This window comes from Primulina tabacum, chromosome 18 (genome assembly GCF_025594145.1).
Source record: "Primulina tabacum isolate GXHZ01 chromosome 18, ASM2559414v2, whole genome shotgun sequence".
Classification (NCBI taxonomy): Eukaryota; Viridiplantae; Streptophyta; class Magnoliopsida; order Lamiales; family Gesneriaceae; genus Primulina; species Primulina tabacum.
In genome coordinates, this window is record NC_134567.1 from 30,513,341 (window position 1) to 30,529,737 (window position 16,397).

Sequence of the window (16,397 nt, forward strand, 5' to 3'; positions counted from 1 at the left end):
TGTTTTTGTAAGCGGATCCGTCAAGTCATCATTTGATTTAACATAATAAATATATATAACTCTATTTGAGATCAATTATACCACTGTATTATATCTTTGACGAATATATCAAGACTTACCATTGTACATGTTTTGTGAATTTGCAATTGCCGACTGATTGTTGCAATGTATCATTATTGTATACATTAGTTTCGTCCAACATGGAATATCCTCTAGAAATTTGTGAAGCCACTCTGCTTCTTCCGCAACTTTATTAAGTGATATAAATTCAGATTTCATTATCGATCTAGCCATGCAAGTTTGTTTGGATGACCTCCAAAAGACTGTGCTACCACCAATGCTAAATACATAGACACTAGTGGATTTCAAATATTTGGTGTCAGAAATTCAATTAGCATCATTATATCCATTTAATACCGCATGATATTTTGTATAATACAAACTATATTCTAAGGTGTGCCTTAAATATCTAAGAATCCTTGTCAAAGCCTTCCAATGAACATAATTAGGATTACTCTTGAAGCGACTTAACTTATTTATCGCACAAAAGATGTTCGGTTGAGTACAGTTAGTAATGTATATAAGACTTCCAATAATTTAAGAGTAATATTTTTTAGTGATTGCAAAAACTTTCTTATCTAGTCTTAGCCTTAATCTAGTTTTTCAATTTATTTTTTAGTGATTGAAAACACTCTCTTATCTAGTCTTAGCCTCAAGCTAGCTTTTCAATTTATTTTTTTCTATTTAATGAGTCACTTTCATTTTATTTGTCTGAGTTGATGCACTTCTTTTAAATACAAAAAATTTTACAAGATTATCTCATTAGTCATTTTTTTAGACAGAACTGACCCATAAAAATTATTACTTTTTATGTTCAAACTATTAATTTTCATTATAGCTATGAGCCAAGCTTATTCGTCTTACAAAAAACATGCTCTTTTTTAAAATAATCGTAAATATTTTTCATTTCAGAGTACTATCATTACATTCATTTATATATGAATATGGATGACAAATGGTTTGGGTAGAATCGTGCTCGATCCATTTGAGGACGGATTGAGCTAGTAAAATAGATGTATATTTAAGGTTATACACATGAGGACATTTCTTCTTTCAAGAGTAATAAAGAATAAAATATAAAAGAGATGTAACTGAATTGATTTATACATTTGTAATTTATCATGTAACATGTAAATTCGAAAGTAACCTAAAATGTAAACCTCTAATTTTCCTATATATTAATGGTGCCGATTTTATGAAATCCAACTTGGACGACTTGCCTCTTTATTTCATGTTGGTCAATTGAAGCTCTTCCCTTCCCATCAGTTATCCCATCAGCTCTCTAGCTTGTTTCTCCACTTTTTGAGTTTTCTTTCTATGATTTATATGTTGAGAAATTATTCGAAAAAAATGGACTTTTTACATCATTTGGGCCAAAATGTCAAAGCACAAACTGAATTTGGGCTGGTCTTTTGTTGTCAATAAAATGGGTCTGAACACTTGAGTATATCGAGATGGGCCTGATGGACTAAGAGTCCGAATCAACATCAATGAAGTATGCATATATCCACTTTCCCCACAGCTGATTGAATCGAATATATAATTCTCAATCGCAGAATTTTCGTGAAATATGGAGAATTCATCGAACCTAGCTTCGCTTCCGGAAGAGGAACCCGAAAATGCCTCTCAGAATGCTGGGAAAATGCCATCCGCCTTTTCTTCTAAACCTGATCGTCCACCAATTCAGTATTTACTCAATACACTTAATCAACTTACGCCAGTTTCTTGTATTTTTTTTTCCTGTAATTATTCAGTTATTAGTGCTAAATCTAGCTTTAACCTTTTTGTTTGAAGAGTATAATTATTAATATTAATTGCATTACGAGTACGACAATAATTCAGCCTTGCTGGTGTCAGCGCTATGATCAAATAATTAAGCTCCTGGAAATGCGTAGATTGGAAAGCAATGGAAAGCGTGAAATTTGTGGTTAAAAAAATACCGATCATGAAGACTTGAATGATTGTATGGGATTGATTTGTGCTGCAAATGCTAATGTTCTTTTCCTGTGCAATATCCTTCTTCGTGATCATTTTTTGTTGTACCCTTTTAAAAGAATTATGAAGTAGCATTCTTTTAGAAAAGGCTTGTCGTTTCTTTTTCTATTTCATGTTGCTAGTTCAATCTTGATGAAGGTAAAATCTTTAAGCTTTCCCTATTCATCTATACTTGAGTTCAGTTTTCAACTTTAAATTTGTATTGTGATTCGACTAGTGACAGTTATTGATGTAATAAGATATCAATATCTATTCACAGACGGTGTGTTTTTCTTTTTTGTTTTGTTCAGTTTCTTGGTTTTTTATTAGCATAATTGCATGCTAAAATATCTTAAAACATACAAATTTTTTGTTCTGTTATGAATTATTTTTCTTCTTCATATTTACTTTTGTAGGATTTCTTCACAAAAATATATGCCTCTAGATTGGGCGAGTTACTTTGACCAAGAAGAAGATGTCCATATCGAGGATTCAGATGATGTAAATTACATAATATTTCATATTGCTTCATTATTTCTCAGATTTTTATTTTCTTAAGGAAACAATTTCTCTTGTGTTAAATACTTCATTTCAGGTTTTTCACATTTATAAGGCTGGAACTGAGGGTCCAGTTGTTTTCTGTCTACATGGTGGGGGTTATTCTGGGTATGTTGATCCTTTTATCCAGACCTGTGTGGTTCACCATCGTATATGCTTCACAATGTATCTTTATTGTGGGTAGATCAATTGGCTACATTTGATTGACAAGTCTAATTAGATATGGAGGCTATGAGCAATTATCTATTGCTGATTCCCTGATTGAATGAAGGAAGTAGCAATCACAGTTACTTCATTGTCAATTATGAATCAATCAATTTCATTTGACCATTTGTTTTCCTCTTCCTTTCTCATAGTTGTTTCGTATATATATAGTATAAAATATCAAATGTTGTAGAAATGAAATATTTGTCTCCTGTTGTCTCGTAATGTTACGTGAATTTTTTTATTCTGAAATCCCAAATAATGCAGACTGACAGCCAAGCTTTGTCCTTTCATTTTCATTGATCAGAACATTGCAGTTTATCTTCTTTTTCTGGACTTCTCTTAACATCTTTGATTCACCTATTTATTTCTAAGAATATATTAGTAGTCTACACGAACAAATAGAGAATGAGGATTTGTACTCTCATCTTGTATTAATTCGGAAAACCTACTAATCTTCTGTTGCTTGATAGATCTTCACATCGTTTGGCACATTTAAATTTCCTAAAGAAAACATGATGTGTTTTACCTTCTTGCCAATCTGAGTTGCATATCGATTGACATCACATTTCTAGGCTATCGTTTGCTCTGTCAGCAAGTAAAATAAAAGAGAAAGCTCGGGTAATTTCCCTGGATTTGAGAGGACATGGGAAGTCATCCACAGGGAATGATCTTGATCTATCTATTGAGGTATGTTCATGTGAGAAATTAATAAAATGAAAGATGCATGGCAAATCTTGTTTTCATTGTATTAATGGGTTGACGATCCAAGCAATATTATGCCTTTGGGTTTGTGTCCTTACGCTTTTGCAAAAATTTCAGACAATGTGCAATGATGTACTGGCAGTTCTGAAGACCATGTATGGAGATTCTCCTCCTGCAATTGTGATTGTAGGTCACAGGTTGCGCTCCTTTAATGTAACACAGAAAATTTGCTTTATCTTATTTAATCACAGACCTAGTCTTATGTTTCTTGACAATGAAGCATGGCTTTCATTTGATAAGCGCCTAAAAATTTTCTATTTCTGCTACGAAACTTTGCAACCAATATTTGATGTGAGACCTGTGTAGTAACTTCTTTTTCACCAAGTTGTCGTGTAAGATTAGAGTTGTCGAAGTTGATTTCTGACTTCTAACAACAAATAAATCCAGCTCTTTCCTGGTTTAAATGATATTCTTTTGAACAAAATGTTGATTTATAGGTTATTTATGCCATTGATGGTGTCTGCAACCTGAAACATTTTCTATATTGTTTGGGCGACAAGTACTTATTTTATTCATAAATTGCTGGTTAAATTTTGATATTAGATGTTAATCATTGTGATGCAGCATGGGAGGTTCGGTTGCTGTTCATGTTGCCGCAAAGAAGGCACTTCCCAGCTTGGCTGGGTTAGTTGTTATCGATGTTGTTGAGGTCTGCGTAAAAAAATGAAACAATTTTTGAGCTGCTTTATTCTTTATATTATAATTGCTTTTAATGGAAACTGAATTACAATTAAATATTAATCACCGAATTTCGATAAAACTTATATATAGTTATAGAGAATTTCAGGGAACAGCATTGGCATCACTGATACATATGCAGAAGATTCTCTCAAATAGAATGCAACATTTCTCTACCATTGAGAAAGCGGTGAGCACTCGCTTTTAGTACCGTTCTTGTATGTGCTATTATTTTGGAATTACAGTGTAACGCTCTTCTCAATCATCTTAGTCGGCTAAGTAATAGAGTACAAATTGAAAGAAAGACAAGGTAATTTTATTCCCAATGAGTTCCAACACTATTTTCCACCATTCTGGTTGTCTCATAAATTTTTTTAGTTGACCCTGATTACATTCTGCGAGGCTTATAGTGCATAATTGGACAATAAATTTGTAGTTTAAGAATTTGGTTATACGATTTCTATCCCCAGGCTAAGCATCTTTTGGAGCAGATGGTACATTGAATTTAAAAATTGCTTGAGGCAGTACTTTAGTTCGCTTGTTTCCATCTAATTCAAATAAGGGCCGTCTTACTTGTGATTTTTCTGTCCTGTTAAGTTGTCGGTGATTATTGTGTTACACGTGTGTGCGTAGATTGAATGGAGTGTCAAAGGAGGCACTGTGAGAAACATCGAGTCTGCTCGTGTCTCTATTCCCAGCACACTGACATATGATGATTCAAGAAAGTGGTAAATATGCTTCTGATGTTTTCTGATTTTCTTCTTTTGGTTTTACGCTTGGTTTGTAAACTTAATAAATTATAACAAGAAATATTACCGATTAATAATATTGCTGATTGGTGAGCAATTTCTTATTTTTTGGTAATTTCACTTGATTGGCGATTCATGCTGGCCTGTAGTTATACCCATCGTGCTAGATTGGAAGAAACAGAGCAATATTGGAGAGGCTGGTAAAAACCATTCTTTCTATGAACTTTATATGATTAATAAATCAGCGAATTGTTTATTTAATGCCGACGTTTGACTTTCTTGCTATTTTGCTGTGCCATCATGTTTCAGGTATGAAGGCCTTTCAGAAAGGTTCTTGTCATCTCCTGTACCAAAACTCTTGCTTTTGGCAGGCACTGATAGACTGGACAGGTTTCTCTCACTCGAAGTCTCTCAGTAATTTTATTCAATGCTAGAATGCTTCATGTATGGAATGATATGATCGTTTCCCAGTTTTCAGTAGGAAATAACAGTAAATAAAAAAACTGTATCTCAATTTGACTTGGAAAATCAAACCATGCTTATGTATCAATCGTAAACGGAATACACTGTTTATTGATATGTCTATCATGGTTTCAAAATCCAAAAGCCTTCCACACAGTTTCAAAATTTAAAAGCCCCATTCTTGATGATCTTTTGATTGCAATGTCGTTGGAGAAAAGTTGCTCCATTAATAACCATGATAGGGGTAATCAACGCTTGATGTTAGAAAGGTGTGTCCAGCGAGGCTGTTGCATACTAATTGAGAAAATTGTTGCAGAACTCTCACTATCGGTCAGATGCAAGGGAAGTTCCAAATGGTTGTCGTCAGGCATACGGGCCATGCCATACAGGTTAGATTTAGTTCCCTTCGAGACATCACCTGTTTTATTTTCTTGGTCACGTTGCTGACTGTATTTTTATTGACTTGTTTTTGAATCACAGGAGGATGTTCCTGATGAATTCGCTACTCTGGTACTCAATTTTATATCTCGAAATCGAATAGGTCCTCGTGGCGTCGAGGTTAGAGTTTGTATGAAACGGCCATGTGTATATAGATGACACTAGCACCACTCTTTCTTTGTCCCAAAACGCTGGCGTCGTGTTCATACAAATTGTGACATGGTGTTGAAATGTTTGTTACAGATTCCAGGACTTCCCCGTCATTAGCAGCTGAAACCAATCAGTGCCGGCAATGGAAATACGAGTTGCATTGGTGGTGTTGCGTTTCATTAAGGTTTTAGTGTTCTAGACTTGTATAAAACTTTTATCTTTATGAATTATTTTGAATTAGAAACTGAAATATGAGATATTGATCAGCAATGGATTGGTAATTACCGGGTGCATTTAGGTTGTGTATCCTGATGTTAATTAAAACTTAGAACTGTTCATCATATTGTAGTGTTGGATAAGGGTAAAAATACAGTTACCTCCCTGTTTTATTGGTAAATAGCTGAAAACCCTCCATCGCAAATAAATAGGCAACCCTGTTTACTTGATCTATGCGCATCTAAGATACATGCTTAATTTCCTCAAAAAAATAAAAGGAAGAAGAAGAAGATACATGTTTAATAATACTAATGAGTTTGTTTAGTTAAAAATGAAATTGAATTTTAATGTGGTTATGATAAATGTTTAAGTGATCATAAATAAACGAGTAAATAGTTTTAAAAAATGAAAATCAGAGACATGTAGAACAAATACATAAATTAAAGGATAAATGGTTTAAAAACGTTTTTTTTTAAATTTGTAAATATCTAATATTTGTTTGATAATGATTTTTTTTTGTTGAGACATTTGACAATGATTTGTATGCATGAACTTCTCAATTTTTAAAATTTATCTTTAACTCGGAGCTTCGTATTTATATGATACACTTATATTATGCATGTTTTATTAATGCAAATATCGTGAATGAAAAACCAGAAAAAATTATGAATCAAAACATGGTTAAATAATTAAATTGTATATACGACTATACTATTTTAAATCCTCGTCTATAATACAGGGCCGATTGATTCGCCCCAATTGGAATAGATAATAAAAGAAGAAAGTTGTAAATAATTGGCCCACATTATAGCCTAAAATCCAAATCAAGGGGTTTTGAGAAAGTTGACTATTTCCTTGTGTGTGTGTGTGTGTTTTTTAATTATGACACATGCGGGGAAGAGGGATCGAACTCGGAGAAAAGAGCCAGCTAATCTGGCGAATGAGACCACTGAGCTACAAGCCCGGTCTCCTTTTCTATGTGATAATCATAGGAAAAATGAGATTTGGTGGAATTTAGAATTATAAATATCATTTTAAATGTTTATAATAATAGAATTTCAATTTCAAAAATTAATAACTCTCATTTCAAAATAAAAATTATTTTATTCTTTGATTTTTATATGAACCAAATGCGATGGGTGTGACAAAATCCGTTAGTATATATAAAATATATAGATTTATAAGATTAATAATAGAATATGGTTTTTAAAAAATACTAATAGTTAATTAAATTAATCATAAGCGGGGGCATTCAAGTAAATTAGCAAGGGTATTTTTGACCATACGGCACAAAACCTCACTTCATTTGCAGTCCTAGGGTTTCCGTGCTTCCCTATTTAATATTCTCCGCTTCCTCTCCATCGCAGATTCGCAAAGCACAGACAAAACACTGCAAATCGAAGAGGCAACATGGCGGCTGCGATAGAGCCAACGAATCAGCTTGATGATAAGGTTCATAGCTCTGTAATGCTCTTCAACCGCTGGTCCTACGAAGAAGTTCAGGTTAGATTCCACTTCGAAGATTTTTTTAGAATTGTTTACCATGTCTTGTGATAAATTTTCGATGCGAATTTGCGTGATTTGATCGCTAATATCAATTTTTGAGTTATTTATGCTGTTTAATCCTACAAATTTTTGAAATGTTTTAGCATGTCTGATATTATTTATCTGCTTTCATGACTAGATATGAATGTGTTTGAATTATATGTGGCATGTTAGTTTCTTCAAGTTTGTTAATTTTCTCACCGTGCAGTCTACCTCTTTGGTCCCAGGTTAATTCAAATAGCAGGGGATGTCTTTGCATCTCTTTTATATGTATAAATTGAAAAAACTCTATGAGTATGCTCCTTGTAAAGAAAATTGGAACGATGATACGCGCCATTAGAATGTTTACCTTCATATGAAGCTTTAATTAACTGTTGAAAAAGGATCCTTGAAATTCGTTAGGTTTCATAATTGAATCAATCAAGGTCTTTTGATTAGTGATGTCTTTCCCTTCTTTTCTATGCGTAAACTCTTTCTCAAGGTTATGTATCATTTACATTTGCGGAAAGAAACAAAATTTGTTGATTAATAATATAAAATGAAAAATTTGAAGGTGAATGTATTCTTCTTACCTGGCTTTGGAAAATAAAAATTGGTACCATTTCAAATTTTCTCCATTCTAGGCATTATGAATGGATACTCCACATTCCTTTGGTTTTTGTCCAGAGGTGACCACCATAGCTCCTGTATTCTCGAGAATCCATATGTCCATTATTAGTTATACTTATAAGTGTATGAACTGATATCTCTGGAGCACAGCTTTGGTCTCTGAAGGAAGTGAATTGGATAAAAAGAGAAGCCAGTTGGACACAGAATAGATGTGCCTTGGACAAAAAGAATCTGAGTGACTCAGACAATAGATAAGCTGATACTGTATTGCATGATTGCAACATTGTTATATTAACCTCTTATGCCTTGACAAAATCAAATCTTAAGGAATGGTTTAAAATATGGCTATTTGTAAAAAAATTTATGGCCGGGTAATGACATTTCTTCTGATCACTGGGTTTTAGTAAATTCAGTTGCAAGAACTTCCGGTCTTTGATTTCTTGAATTTCTTCTCCTATATAGATCAATGATATATCTGTTGAGGACTACATTACTGCAACTGCTTCAAAGCACCCTGTGTACATGCCTCACACTGCTGGGAGGTACCAAGCAAAGAGGTTCAGAAAGGCCCAGTGCCCAATTGTTGAAAGGTTGACGAACTCACTCATGATGCACGGGCGCAACAATGGGAAGAAGCTGATGGCTGTGCGCATCATCAAGCATACCATGGAGATCATTCACTTGCTGACAGATCAGAACCCAATCCAAGTTATAGTGGATGCTGTGATCAACAGGTATGAAGTTTTTTGGCTGACAAAAACATAGTTTTGAAGTTTTAATGTACAGCTTTAGGGACATATCTTAAATTGTCTCCACCTTAGAATGACATGTAGTATACATGACATCACAGTTCTTGGTTAGCAATCTTCTGTTCATAGCATCTATTTTATTCTGAGTTTTATGTGATAAACATTAGGAGGCTTGATAAATCAATCATGTTAGCATACTGTCTTACACATAGAAAGGGTTTCAGGCTGAGTTGCACAATTTCTGCAGCCCTTTCTATTTCAAAATATTTTATTCTTGACATTTTATATTGACTTTTATGTTTTGGATCAGTGGACCTAGAGAAGATGCGACTAGGATTGGTTCTGCTGGTGTTGTCAGACGTCAAGCTGTTGATATTTCACCTCTGCGACGTGTTAATCAAGCAATATATCTTCTTACAACTGGTGCCAGGGAGAGTGCTTTCAGGAACATTAAGACCATTGCTGAATGCCTTGCTGATGAACTTATTAATGCTGCAAAAGGATCCTCCAACAGGTAAGTGCTACCCCGTTTTGATACCACTAGCATTTCATTATTCAAATGATTATAAATTACTTGATTTGTATCATCTCAAATTTCTTTATTATATGTCTCTTCTACACATGCTACTTCCTCTTACTGTTCTTTCCTTTTCATGTATTGTGCAGCTACGCTATCAAGAAGAAAGATGAGATTGAAAGGGTTGCCAAGGCCAATCGCTGAGAGCAATGCTTATGTTGATCTAAGGAGTTATACTTTAAGACAGTTTTGTTATCGATCGTGCTTTGGAAAAATCCTTGTACTTCGATGTGAATGTGATTTCATCTATATCACGTGACATCGACTTGTTTCTATTTTCTGCTATGTTCTTCAGGGCGAGTTGCATTGCCAAGACAAGTTTTTCTATTAAACTACTTGAGTTATTTATGCTGTAGTGGATTTCTTTACTTCATCTTTGTCCCCATTGTTTTTTATTCCATAGTTTCAACTGAGCTTTACAGTTTCCTCCGTTTTCAGCAAACCATTGTTTCTAAAATATCCTTGTAATCCAACCAAGACGACCATATAAACAGATGTTTCTTTTTGTTTCTCAAACATTGGTCACAATGTGTTGGTAGATTAGTCATTAAAAGAAAGTGTTGCCTATGAACCTTGAATAATCAATGAACAACCAACAATCTGTACGTTTGTTCTTTTTTTCAGTATATTGATTATTTTACTTCAAATTTAGGTCGAAGAATTGTAGTCCATCTGACACAACTTTGAGATCTAGGTCTGCAATTTCCTCTTCAAAGAAAAAACTTCAAATTTAGGATCCCTCAAAGAAAATTATAAGGAAAAAAAAAAACACCTTCAAATTTAGGTACGCATTCTTCAAAATTTGGAGTCGACAGCCGTTCGCATACGCGGCATACATGCCGTCAAATTCAGTCTCTTTCCGTACATGCCACTCATTATCTGGCGGGGAGAGAGAGATTAAAAGAGTTGAAAACTTGAAAGGTTAAAGCTTCCCTCCTTGGGTATCTCCGCTTCTCTTACTGCTCTCGTCACCAATTTCCCCCCTGAATCTGAATCCGCAACCTATTTTTCCCCATATTCTGTTCTCATCTTTTTGGTGGTCCGTGTTTTCTTCATCATTGAATTAAATGTCAGCTCCCGCCCTATCGAATATTTCTTTTCTCCACAGTCGAATTCGTGATGCATTCATCTTGGATAATCGGCAACGTTTCGCATTACCGGTGGATCCGAGACTGGTGAAAATCACGACGTCCAGGCCTTTTAGCCAGGTTATTTTACTTTATTCTGTTCAAGAACGTCACCATATGTGCATGATGTCTCTCTTTTTGATCAGTGATCATCGTTATAATTATATTATTATAAAAATTATGCCATATATTGTTTTTACAATAAAAAATAAATTGTGCATGTCTCTTAATATCTAAATCTTAAATAATCTTAATATATGTATCAAATTATACCAAATTTTTTGTATTAAATCCATAAATTTATCTGATATGTAATTTTTTTTAAAAAAAATACTACTTAAATCTTTATGAGTACGGGATCAGAGGCGGGACCTTTGGGTTTCTTCAGAGAACAGTTGATAGAATTATGGGATTGGATTTGAAGTTTTTTTAAAAAATTAAAAAACTATATGCATGAAATTTCAATTTTTTCCCACTCGTGCTCCAGCTAGAGAGGGGGCCAAGCTAAGTAAAAGTAACCAAATTTGATACTAAATGCATGAACCTCAATTTTTTTTCTATCAGATTCTCTAAGTGGTAGATTTCAAAGAGGTGACTTGACAAATCAGCACCCACACACTGGATGTTTGTTTATTCAACTCGATGGCAAACAATGTCCAGGCATTATTCCATTTCTCACTCGAGAGTTCTGCTACGAATAAAACACGATTAACATAGAACAGAAAAAACCATTTGTAAAGATTGTATTATATTCCTTCACTCCATTTTCTGCTGCGTCTGAAAGGCTTAGGATAAAGTCACTGGAGGGCTTCCAGTGACTCTTCTTGAAGGGGATCCCTGTGGGCTTCCAGTAAACATTCTTGAAGGGGATCCCACTGGCAACGGCCTTCCAGTTCCAATGAAGGACGTTTTTCGTTCACCCGCAGTCGTTAGAAGGAAGCTGAAAGTCCAGTAGAGCACTTTTGGCGCAAAGACTCTGTACAAAAAGAATATGTCATACCAGCTCGGATACTTCACATATGGATCCCCTCTGCACGCCCCAGAAACAATAAGCTTCGCAAACTCCTCCACGGGTCCACCAGATACATGTACCTTTTAAACAAAAAATTAGACTAGCTATTCAAGATTAATGCTAATTTTCAGGTTGAGTATATATATGCATGAACATATGTATGACTCAACAATGAAACTTACTTCTCTTTCTTCCTTCCACTGCATCTCTGCTCCTTCCTCCACCATGAATTTGCCTCTGGTCATTTCAGTTCCGATCCAACCATGTGTCGCAACTGTAATACCGACTTCTTCCCTCACTTCAAACCTCAGTGTCTCGTAAAAGTTTATGAGCGCCGATTTAGCAGCCTACCAATGCAAACATACAAAAAATCGGCAAGTGTTGCCAGCCTAAGAAAGCATAAAATCAAGTTGAAAAGAGTCCGGTTATGGCTCTATATATGTTATTTGGATTTCCCATAAAAATGTGGGCTCCGCACGAGAAAAATGCACATATATGTTGTTCATACCATTACCGCATCGGATGTATTTCACATGTTATATAGATTTCATAGTAAATTATCAACTCACAGAATACAAGCTCATCCTCGGCAAAGGCAACCAATTCTCAACCGAGGCATTCACCACAATGCGACCATTGCTTTCCCGTAAGTACGGAAGTGCTACATGAGTTGGATAAACATTACCCCAAAAGTTAATGTCCTGAAAATGGACCGAATTTTGATATCAAATATCGTTATGATCTATGATCTATCCAACTAGACATAGACGGAACAAAAGCTCAAACTAGTCCTTGCACGTACCATTAAAATGGGGAACACGCCCGAGTCCGTAGCTTCCTCAAAGTAGAAAGTGTGTCCTAAACTTGCTGTATTCACCAGATGATCAACTGCAAGATGACAGAAACGGTATACCAAATTAAAATGCAAGAAAAATAATACTGCATCTAGTAGTTTAGTGGAGGTAACGAAAACGATATCAATCTCAAAAATGGAGTGACAATTTGTCTATTCTTACTACGGCCATAATAGTTAATGGTTTCATCGATAAATCTCCGACACTCATCTTCTTTCACGACATCAGCAGCCGTTACCAACACATTCTGTGCCCCCAGCCTTGTCGCATTCTCACTTATTCCCCACAACCGGTTCTCTCTTCGTGCGACCAATACCAGGTTTGCACCCCTCTTTGCATATTGATAAGCGATTTGCTGTAATGGTAAAGACCATCAAACTTCATTCTCTTGCTGTGTGCTATTTCAAAGAACGTGTAGAGATTGATGTATAATAAAACTTAAATGAACATGATTAGGATGGGCTACTAGAAAGAAGGATCCAGGACAAAGAGAAGTGGGGAGTGCAGGGTTTAATATATTTTGGGAAGCAACTAGTCGGCCTATGTTTCCCTTTCCGGGACTAAATCGATATTGCAAGAAACACTGTATCATAATCATTTCTTGAATCCACACAAACACACACACACACACACACACGAACGTGTATGTATGCGTATCAAACCCTGCCCGAGCTCATTAAGGATTCGAATTCTGACATCTAAAGAATTTTACCTCTCCGATCCCTGAAGAAGCTCCAGTGATAACCACCACCTTGTTCTCCATGTTTTCAGTATTGAAGTATGTGTTGTAAATCCATTCACAGGTGTTGATGAAGGAGAGAGTTGGCCATGCAAAGGCAAGCATCAACAGGCTTGCTGGTGGCACAAAAAAATTCAGCACAGTGTTGATCAGATCCATGTCGATCCAATCTCTCAATAAATTCTCCAAGAAAAAGATTGGTTTGTTGAAAAAGAGATGAGGGCAATGCAAGAGTTTTTGTGTCACAGCATGGCTGCATGCAGAAGGGGGTTTGTGTACACGTGTTGCTCTGACAATCAAACGTTGTGAATACTCAGTGGACGAGCCTTTTGGAACTTCTGCATGAATTATCTTTATTCACTTTCTTCATTTAAAATTAATAAAATCATATATAATCTGAAATCATCCCCAGATCCCGATTTCCGATCACACAAAGAACAATTGTTATCTGATGATGAAATATGTAGATGAAATTCTATTATAGGATGAAATATGTAGACGATTGTACGGGGATTTTTTTCCATGTTATTAAATGATCTATTTCGTGAATTTCGATTTTAGTTCACTAATTTTGTTTTCAATTTTAATTATTTTGGCAATATAATATTGATGTAACATTAAACTTCTGGAAAATTGAAGGATACGATATTAATATTGAAATTTATAATATAAAAATTAAAATTGCAAAAAAATTAACACACATTAATAAAAAAAATTATAGCTGTTCCATTATATAATAATAATAACAATAATAATAACGATAATAATAATAATTTAAAGAAAACATTATCAATATCCGCAAATATACTTGGCTGAGATACCCGTTTTATTTGTTTATTTATTTCTTTCTTTTTGATTGGGCGGGATGTGGGCGATGAAGCTTTGATTCAGTTATTTTTGTAGATTGGACAAGGAACATACAGTAGCGTGGACAGGGCTCGCGACCTAACAACTGATAAAATTGTAGCAATGAAAAAGGTCAGATTTGTTAATATGGACCCAGAGAGTGTTCGTTTCATGGCAAGGGAGATCAGTATTTTACGTAGATTAGACCATCCAAATGTCACGAAGCTTGAAACATTAGTGAAAAGGATTTCAGGAAGCTTGTACCTCGTATTCGAATACATGGAGCATGATCTTGCTGGACTTTTAGGTTCTCCCGGGTCAAATTTACAGAGCCGCAGATTAAATGTTATATGCAGCAGATGTTTAGGGGACTAGAACACTGCCACAGTCGTGGTATTCTTCATCGAGATATTAAGGGTTCAATCCTTCTGGTTGACAATAATGGAACCCTCAAAATCGGAGACTTTGGTTTGGCTACATTTCTCGATCCTGGACAGAAGCAACCGTTAACTAGCCGTGCGGTAACTCTCTGGTACAGAGCTCCTGAACTTTTGCTAGGTGCAACAGACTATGGAGCCGGGATTGATATGTGGAGCGCTGGTTGTATTCTTGCTGAGTTGTTCGCAGGGAAGCCTATCATGCCTGGAAGAACAGAGGTATATACACACAGATTCTTTTTTTTTTTTTTTTTAATGTGTATATTTCGAATTTTAATGAACTAGTCACCTAAATGTCACTAAGTCAAAATATGAAATCCATATTTAAGGTGGAGCAAATGCACAAGATATTCAAGCTATGTGGTTCGCCAACAGAGGAATATTGGAAGAAAACAAAATTACCGCATGCTAGTAGCTTTAAGTCACAGAAACTATACAGGAGCCATCTAGCTGACACTTTCAGGGACTTTCCTTCATCTGCTTTGGCCCTCGTAGAAGTACTCCTTTCTATAGATCCACGTAACAGGGGTATTGCTTCTTCCGCCCTCAAAAATGAGGTACACCATGTTGAGGTACACCAATGTTCGTAGTATCAGTATATATCACTAATCTTCCTGAGCTGCTAATACAATCTTCAGTTTTCTGTTTGATTGTACTCTGCAAGAATTTTATTGGTTTTTAGGCTTACTTGTTCGACAAATTCTGGGATTTATTTCTTGGTTCAGTTCTTCACAACAAAGCCTCTTCCCAGTGATCCTTCTAGCTTACCCAAGTATCCTCCAAGTAAGGAACTTGATGTGAAAATTCGAGAAGAGGAAGCAAGAAGGTAAGTACCTAAAAGTGTTCTACATTTTCTCAGGAACAAGTATACACAGAGATCACACTTGATTATCATCATAGCATGAACCTGGATTATTTCTAACAAATGTTTTTGGTCCTCAAATCCAGACAAAAAGCCGATAGTGTTAAAGGTGGAGGGGCTGAATATGCTCACAATAATTCAAGAAAATCGAAGCCTATTCCTGAAGAACAGGTTTTCAAGTGTCATTTGCGCATTTCATGGAACTTGTTATTTCATTTAACTTTCTGATCGTCTAAGAAAACAGGGGAATCCAATAAGAGCACCAGTTACCAGTACAACCCGCAGGAGGAATGTGGAACTGGTTTCCCAATCGAGCCGCCACTCAGAGGAAATCATTTGAAGAATGGATATTCTCATTCAAATTCAGTGATTCACCCCAGTGCCACAGCTGGATACTTATGGGCTAAAACAATGTGCGACGATGATACAGATCATTCAGTAACCGTCCGCTCATTAAGCTCTAGTCGACGTGGTGTACACGTCGACAGTGGACTTATTGAATCATCATTCGAAATGCGTCGACTCAACGTCAAATGATGGCTCTATGGTATTTTCTCAAAACTAGCAACTTTATATAGATGTATGTATTGATAACAAATACTAATGCATGGCTTTCCATGATTTTCAGCGTTATGTACCTAAGAGAAAAAGGATACAATTTTCTGGGCCACTGATGCCTCCAGGAGGGAACATGGAAGACGTGTTAAAAGAACACGAAAAACAGATTCAACAAGCTGTTGGCAAATCTAAGACCAAAAAGATCTGCTACGATTACTAGTAAGGCAT

The 16,397-nt window shown here is 35.4% G+C and overlaps 3 protein-coding genes and 1 pseudogene across 5 annotated transcripts; 3 read left to right on the forward strand and 1 right to left on the reverse strand.

Moving 5' to 3' along the window:
- The first annotated feature begins 1,527 nt into the window (after positions 1–1,527).
- Positions 1,528–6,379, forward strand: LOC142533648 (uncharacterized). Of its 2 annotated transcripts, none has more exons than XM_075640482.1 (13): positions 1,528–1,746; positions 2,451–2,535; positions 2,630–2,700; positions 3,372–3,486; positions 3,619–3,698; positions 4,126–4,210; positions 4,349–4,429; positions 4,873–4,967; positions 5,138–5,188; positions 5,298–5,378; positions 5,767–5,839; positions 5,931–6,008; positions 6,132–6,379. In XM_075640482.1, exons 1-13 carry the CDS (start codon positions 1,631–1,633, stop codon positions 6,153–6,155), a joined length of 1,035 nt encoding a protein of 344 aa, XP_075496597.1. In that variant the 5' UTR covers positions 1,528–1,630; the 3' UTR covers positions 6,156–6,379. The 2 variants fall into 2 exon arrangements, with proteins under 2 accessions (XP_075496597.1, XP_075496598.1); XM_075640483.1 differs by having other exon boundaries at positions 3,392–3,486.
- A 1,172-nt stretch (positions 6,380–7,551) lies between these two features.
- Positions 7,552–10,107, forward strand: LOC142533638 (small ribosomal subunit protein uS7-like). Its single transcript, XM_075640470.1, has 4 exons — positions 7,552–7,757; positions 8,871–9,142; positions 9,468–9,671; positions 9,824–10,107. The coding sequence occupies exons 1-4, from the start codon at positions 7,665–7,667 to the stop codon at positions 9,876–9,878; spliced, it is 624 nt and encodes a 207-aa protein (XP_075496585.1). The 5' UTR covers positions 7,552–7,664; the 3' UTR covers positions 9,879–10,107.
- Positions 10,108–11,409: 1,302 nt separating this feature from the next.
- On the reverse strand, positions 11,410–14,746 carry LOC142533635 (11-beta-hydroxysteroid dehydrogenase B-like). 2 transcript variants are annotated; one of them, XM_075640465.1, is made up of 7 exons: positions 14,577–14,746; positions 13,440–13,804; positions 12,890–13,082; positions 12,676–12,761; positions 12,443–12,574; positions 12,056–12,220; positions 11,410–11,953 (listed from the first exon to the last, which is right to left on the reverse strand). In XM_075640465.1, exons 2-7 carry the CDS (start codon positions 13,623–13,625, stop codon positions 11,648–11,650), a joined length of 1,068 nt encoding a protein of 355 aa, XP_075496580.1. In that variant the 5' UTR covers positions 13,626–13,804; positions 14,577–14,746; the 3' UTR covers positions 11,410–11,647. The 2 variants fall into 2 exon arrangements, with proteins under 2 accessions (XP_075496580.1, XP_075496581.1); XM_075640466.1 differs by having other exon boundaries at positions 11,411–11,953; positions 13,440–13,582; positions 14,577–14,745.
- LOC142532487 (putative serine/threonine-protein kinase At1g09600) lies at positions 13,683–16,389 on the forward strand (annotated as a pseudogene).
- Positions 16,390–16,397: the final 8 nt, after the last annotated feature.

What these genes read in the sequence shown, in the direction of transcription:
- LOC142533648 (XM_075640482.1), top strand. Translation starts at nt 1,631, where the DNA reads ATGGAGAATTCATCGAACCTAGCTTCGCTTCCGGAAGAGGAACCCGAA. An exon ending in CATGGTGGGGGTTATTCTGG is followed by an intron (nt 2,701 to 3,371) that starts GTATGTTGATCC and finishes TCACATTTCTAG; the next exon opens with GCTATCGTTTGCTCTGTCAG. An exon ending in ATTGTGATTGTAGGTCACAG is followed by an intron (nt 3,699 to 4,125) that starts GTTGCGCTCCTT and finishes ATTGTGATGCAG; the next exon opens with CATGGGAGGTTCGGTTGCTG.
- LOC142533638 (XM_075640470.1), top strand. Translation starts at nt 7,665, where the DNA reads ATGGCGGCTGCGATAGAGCCAACGAATCAGCTTGATGATAAGGTTCAT. An exon ending in GGTCCTACGAAGAAGTTCAG is followed by an intron (nt 7,758 to 8,870) that starts GTTAGATTCCAC and finishes TCTCCTATATAG; the next exon opens with ATCAATGATATATCTGTTGA. An exon ending in GCAAAAGGATCCTCCAACAG is followed by an intron (nt 9,672 to 9,823) that starts GTAAGTGCTACC and finishes TGTATTGTGCAG; the next exon opens with CTACGCTATCAAGAAGAAAG.
- LOC142533635 (XM_075640465.1), bottom strand. Translation starts at nt 13,625, where the DNA reads ATGGATCTGATCAACACTGTGCTGAATTTTTTTGTGCCACCAGCAAGC. An exon ending in CATTAACTATTATGGCCGTA is followed by an intron (nt 12,762 to 12,889) that starts GTAAGAATAGAC and finishes GTCATCTTGCAG; the next exon opens with TTGATCATCTGGTGAATACA. An exon ending in AGTGGAAGGAAGAAAGAGAA is followed by an intron (nt 11,954 to 12,055) that starts GTAAGTTTCATT and finishes TTTGTTTAAAAG; the next exon opens with GTACATGTATCTGGTGGACC.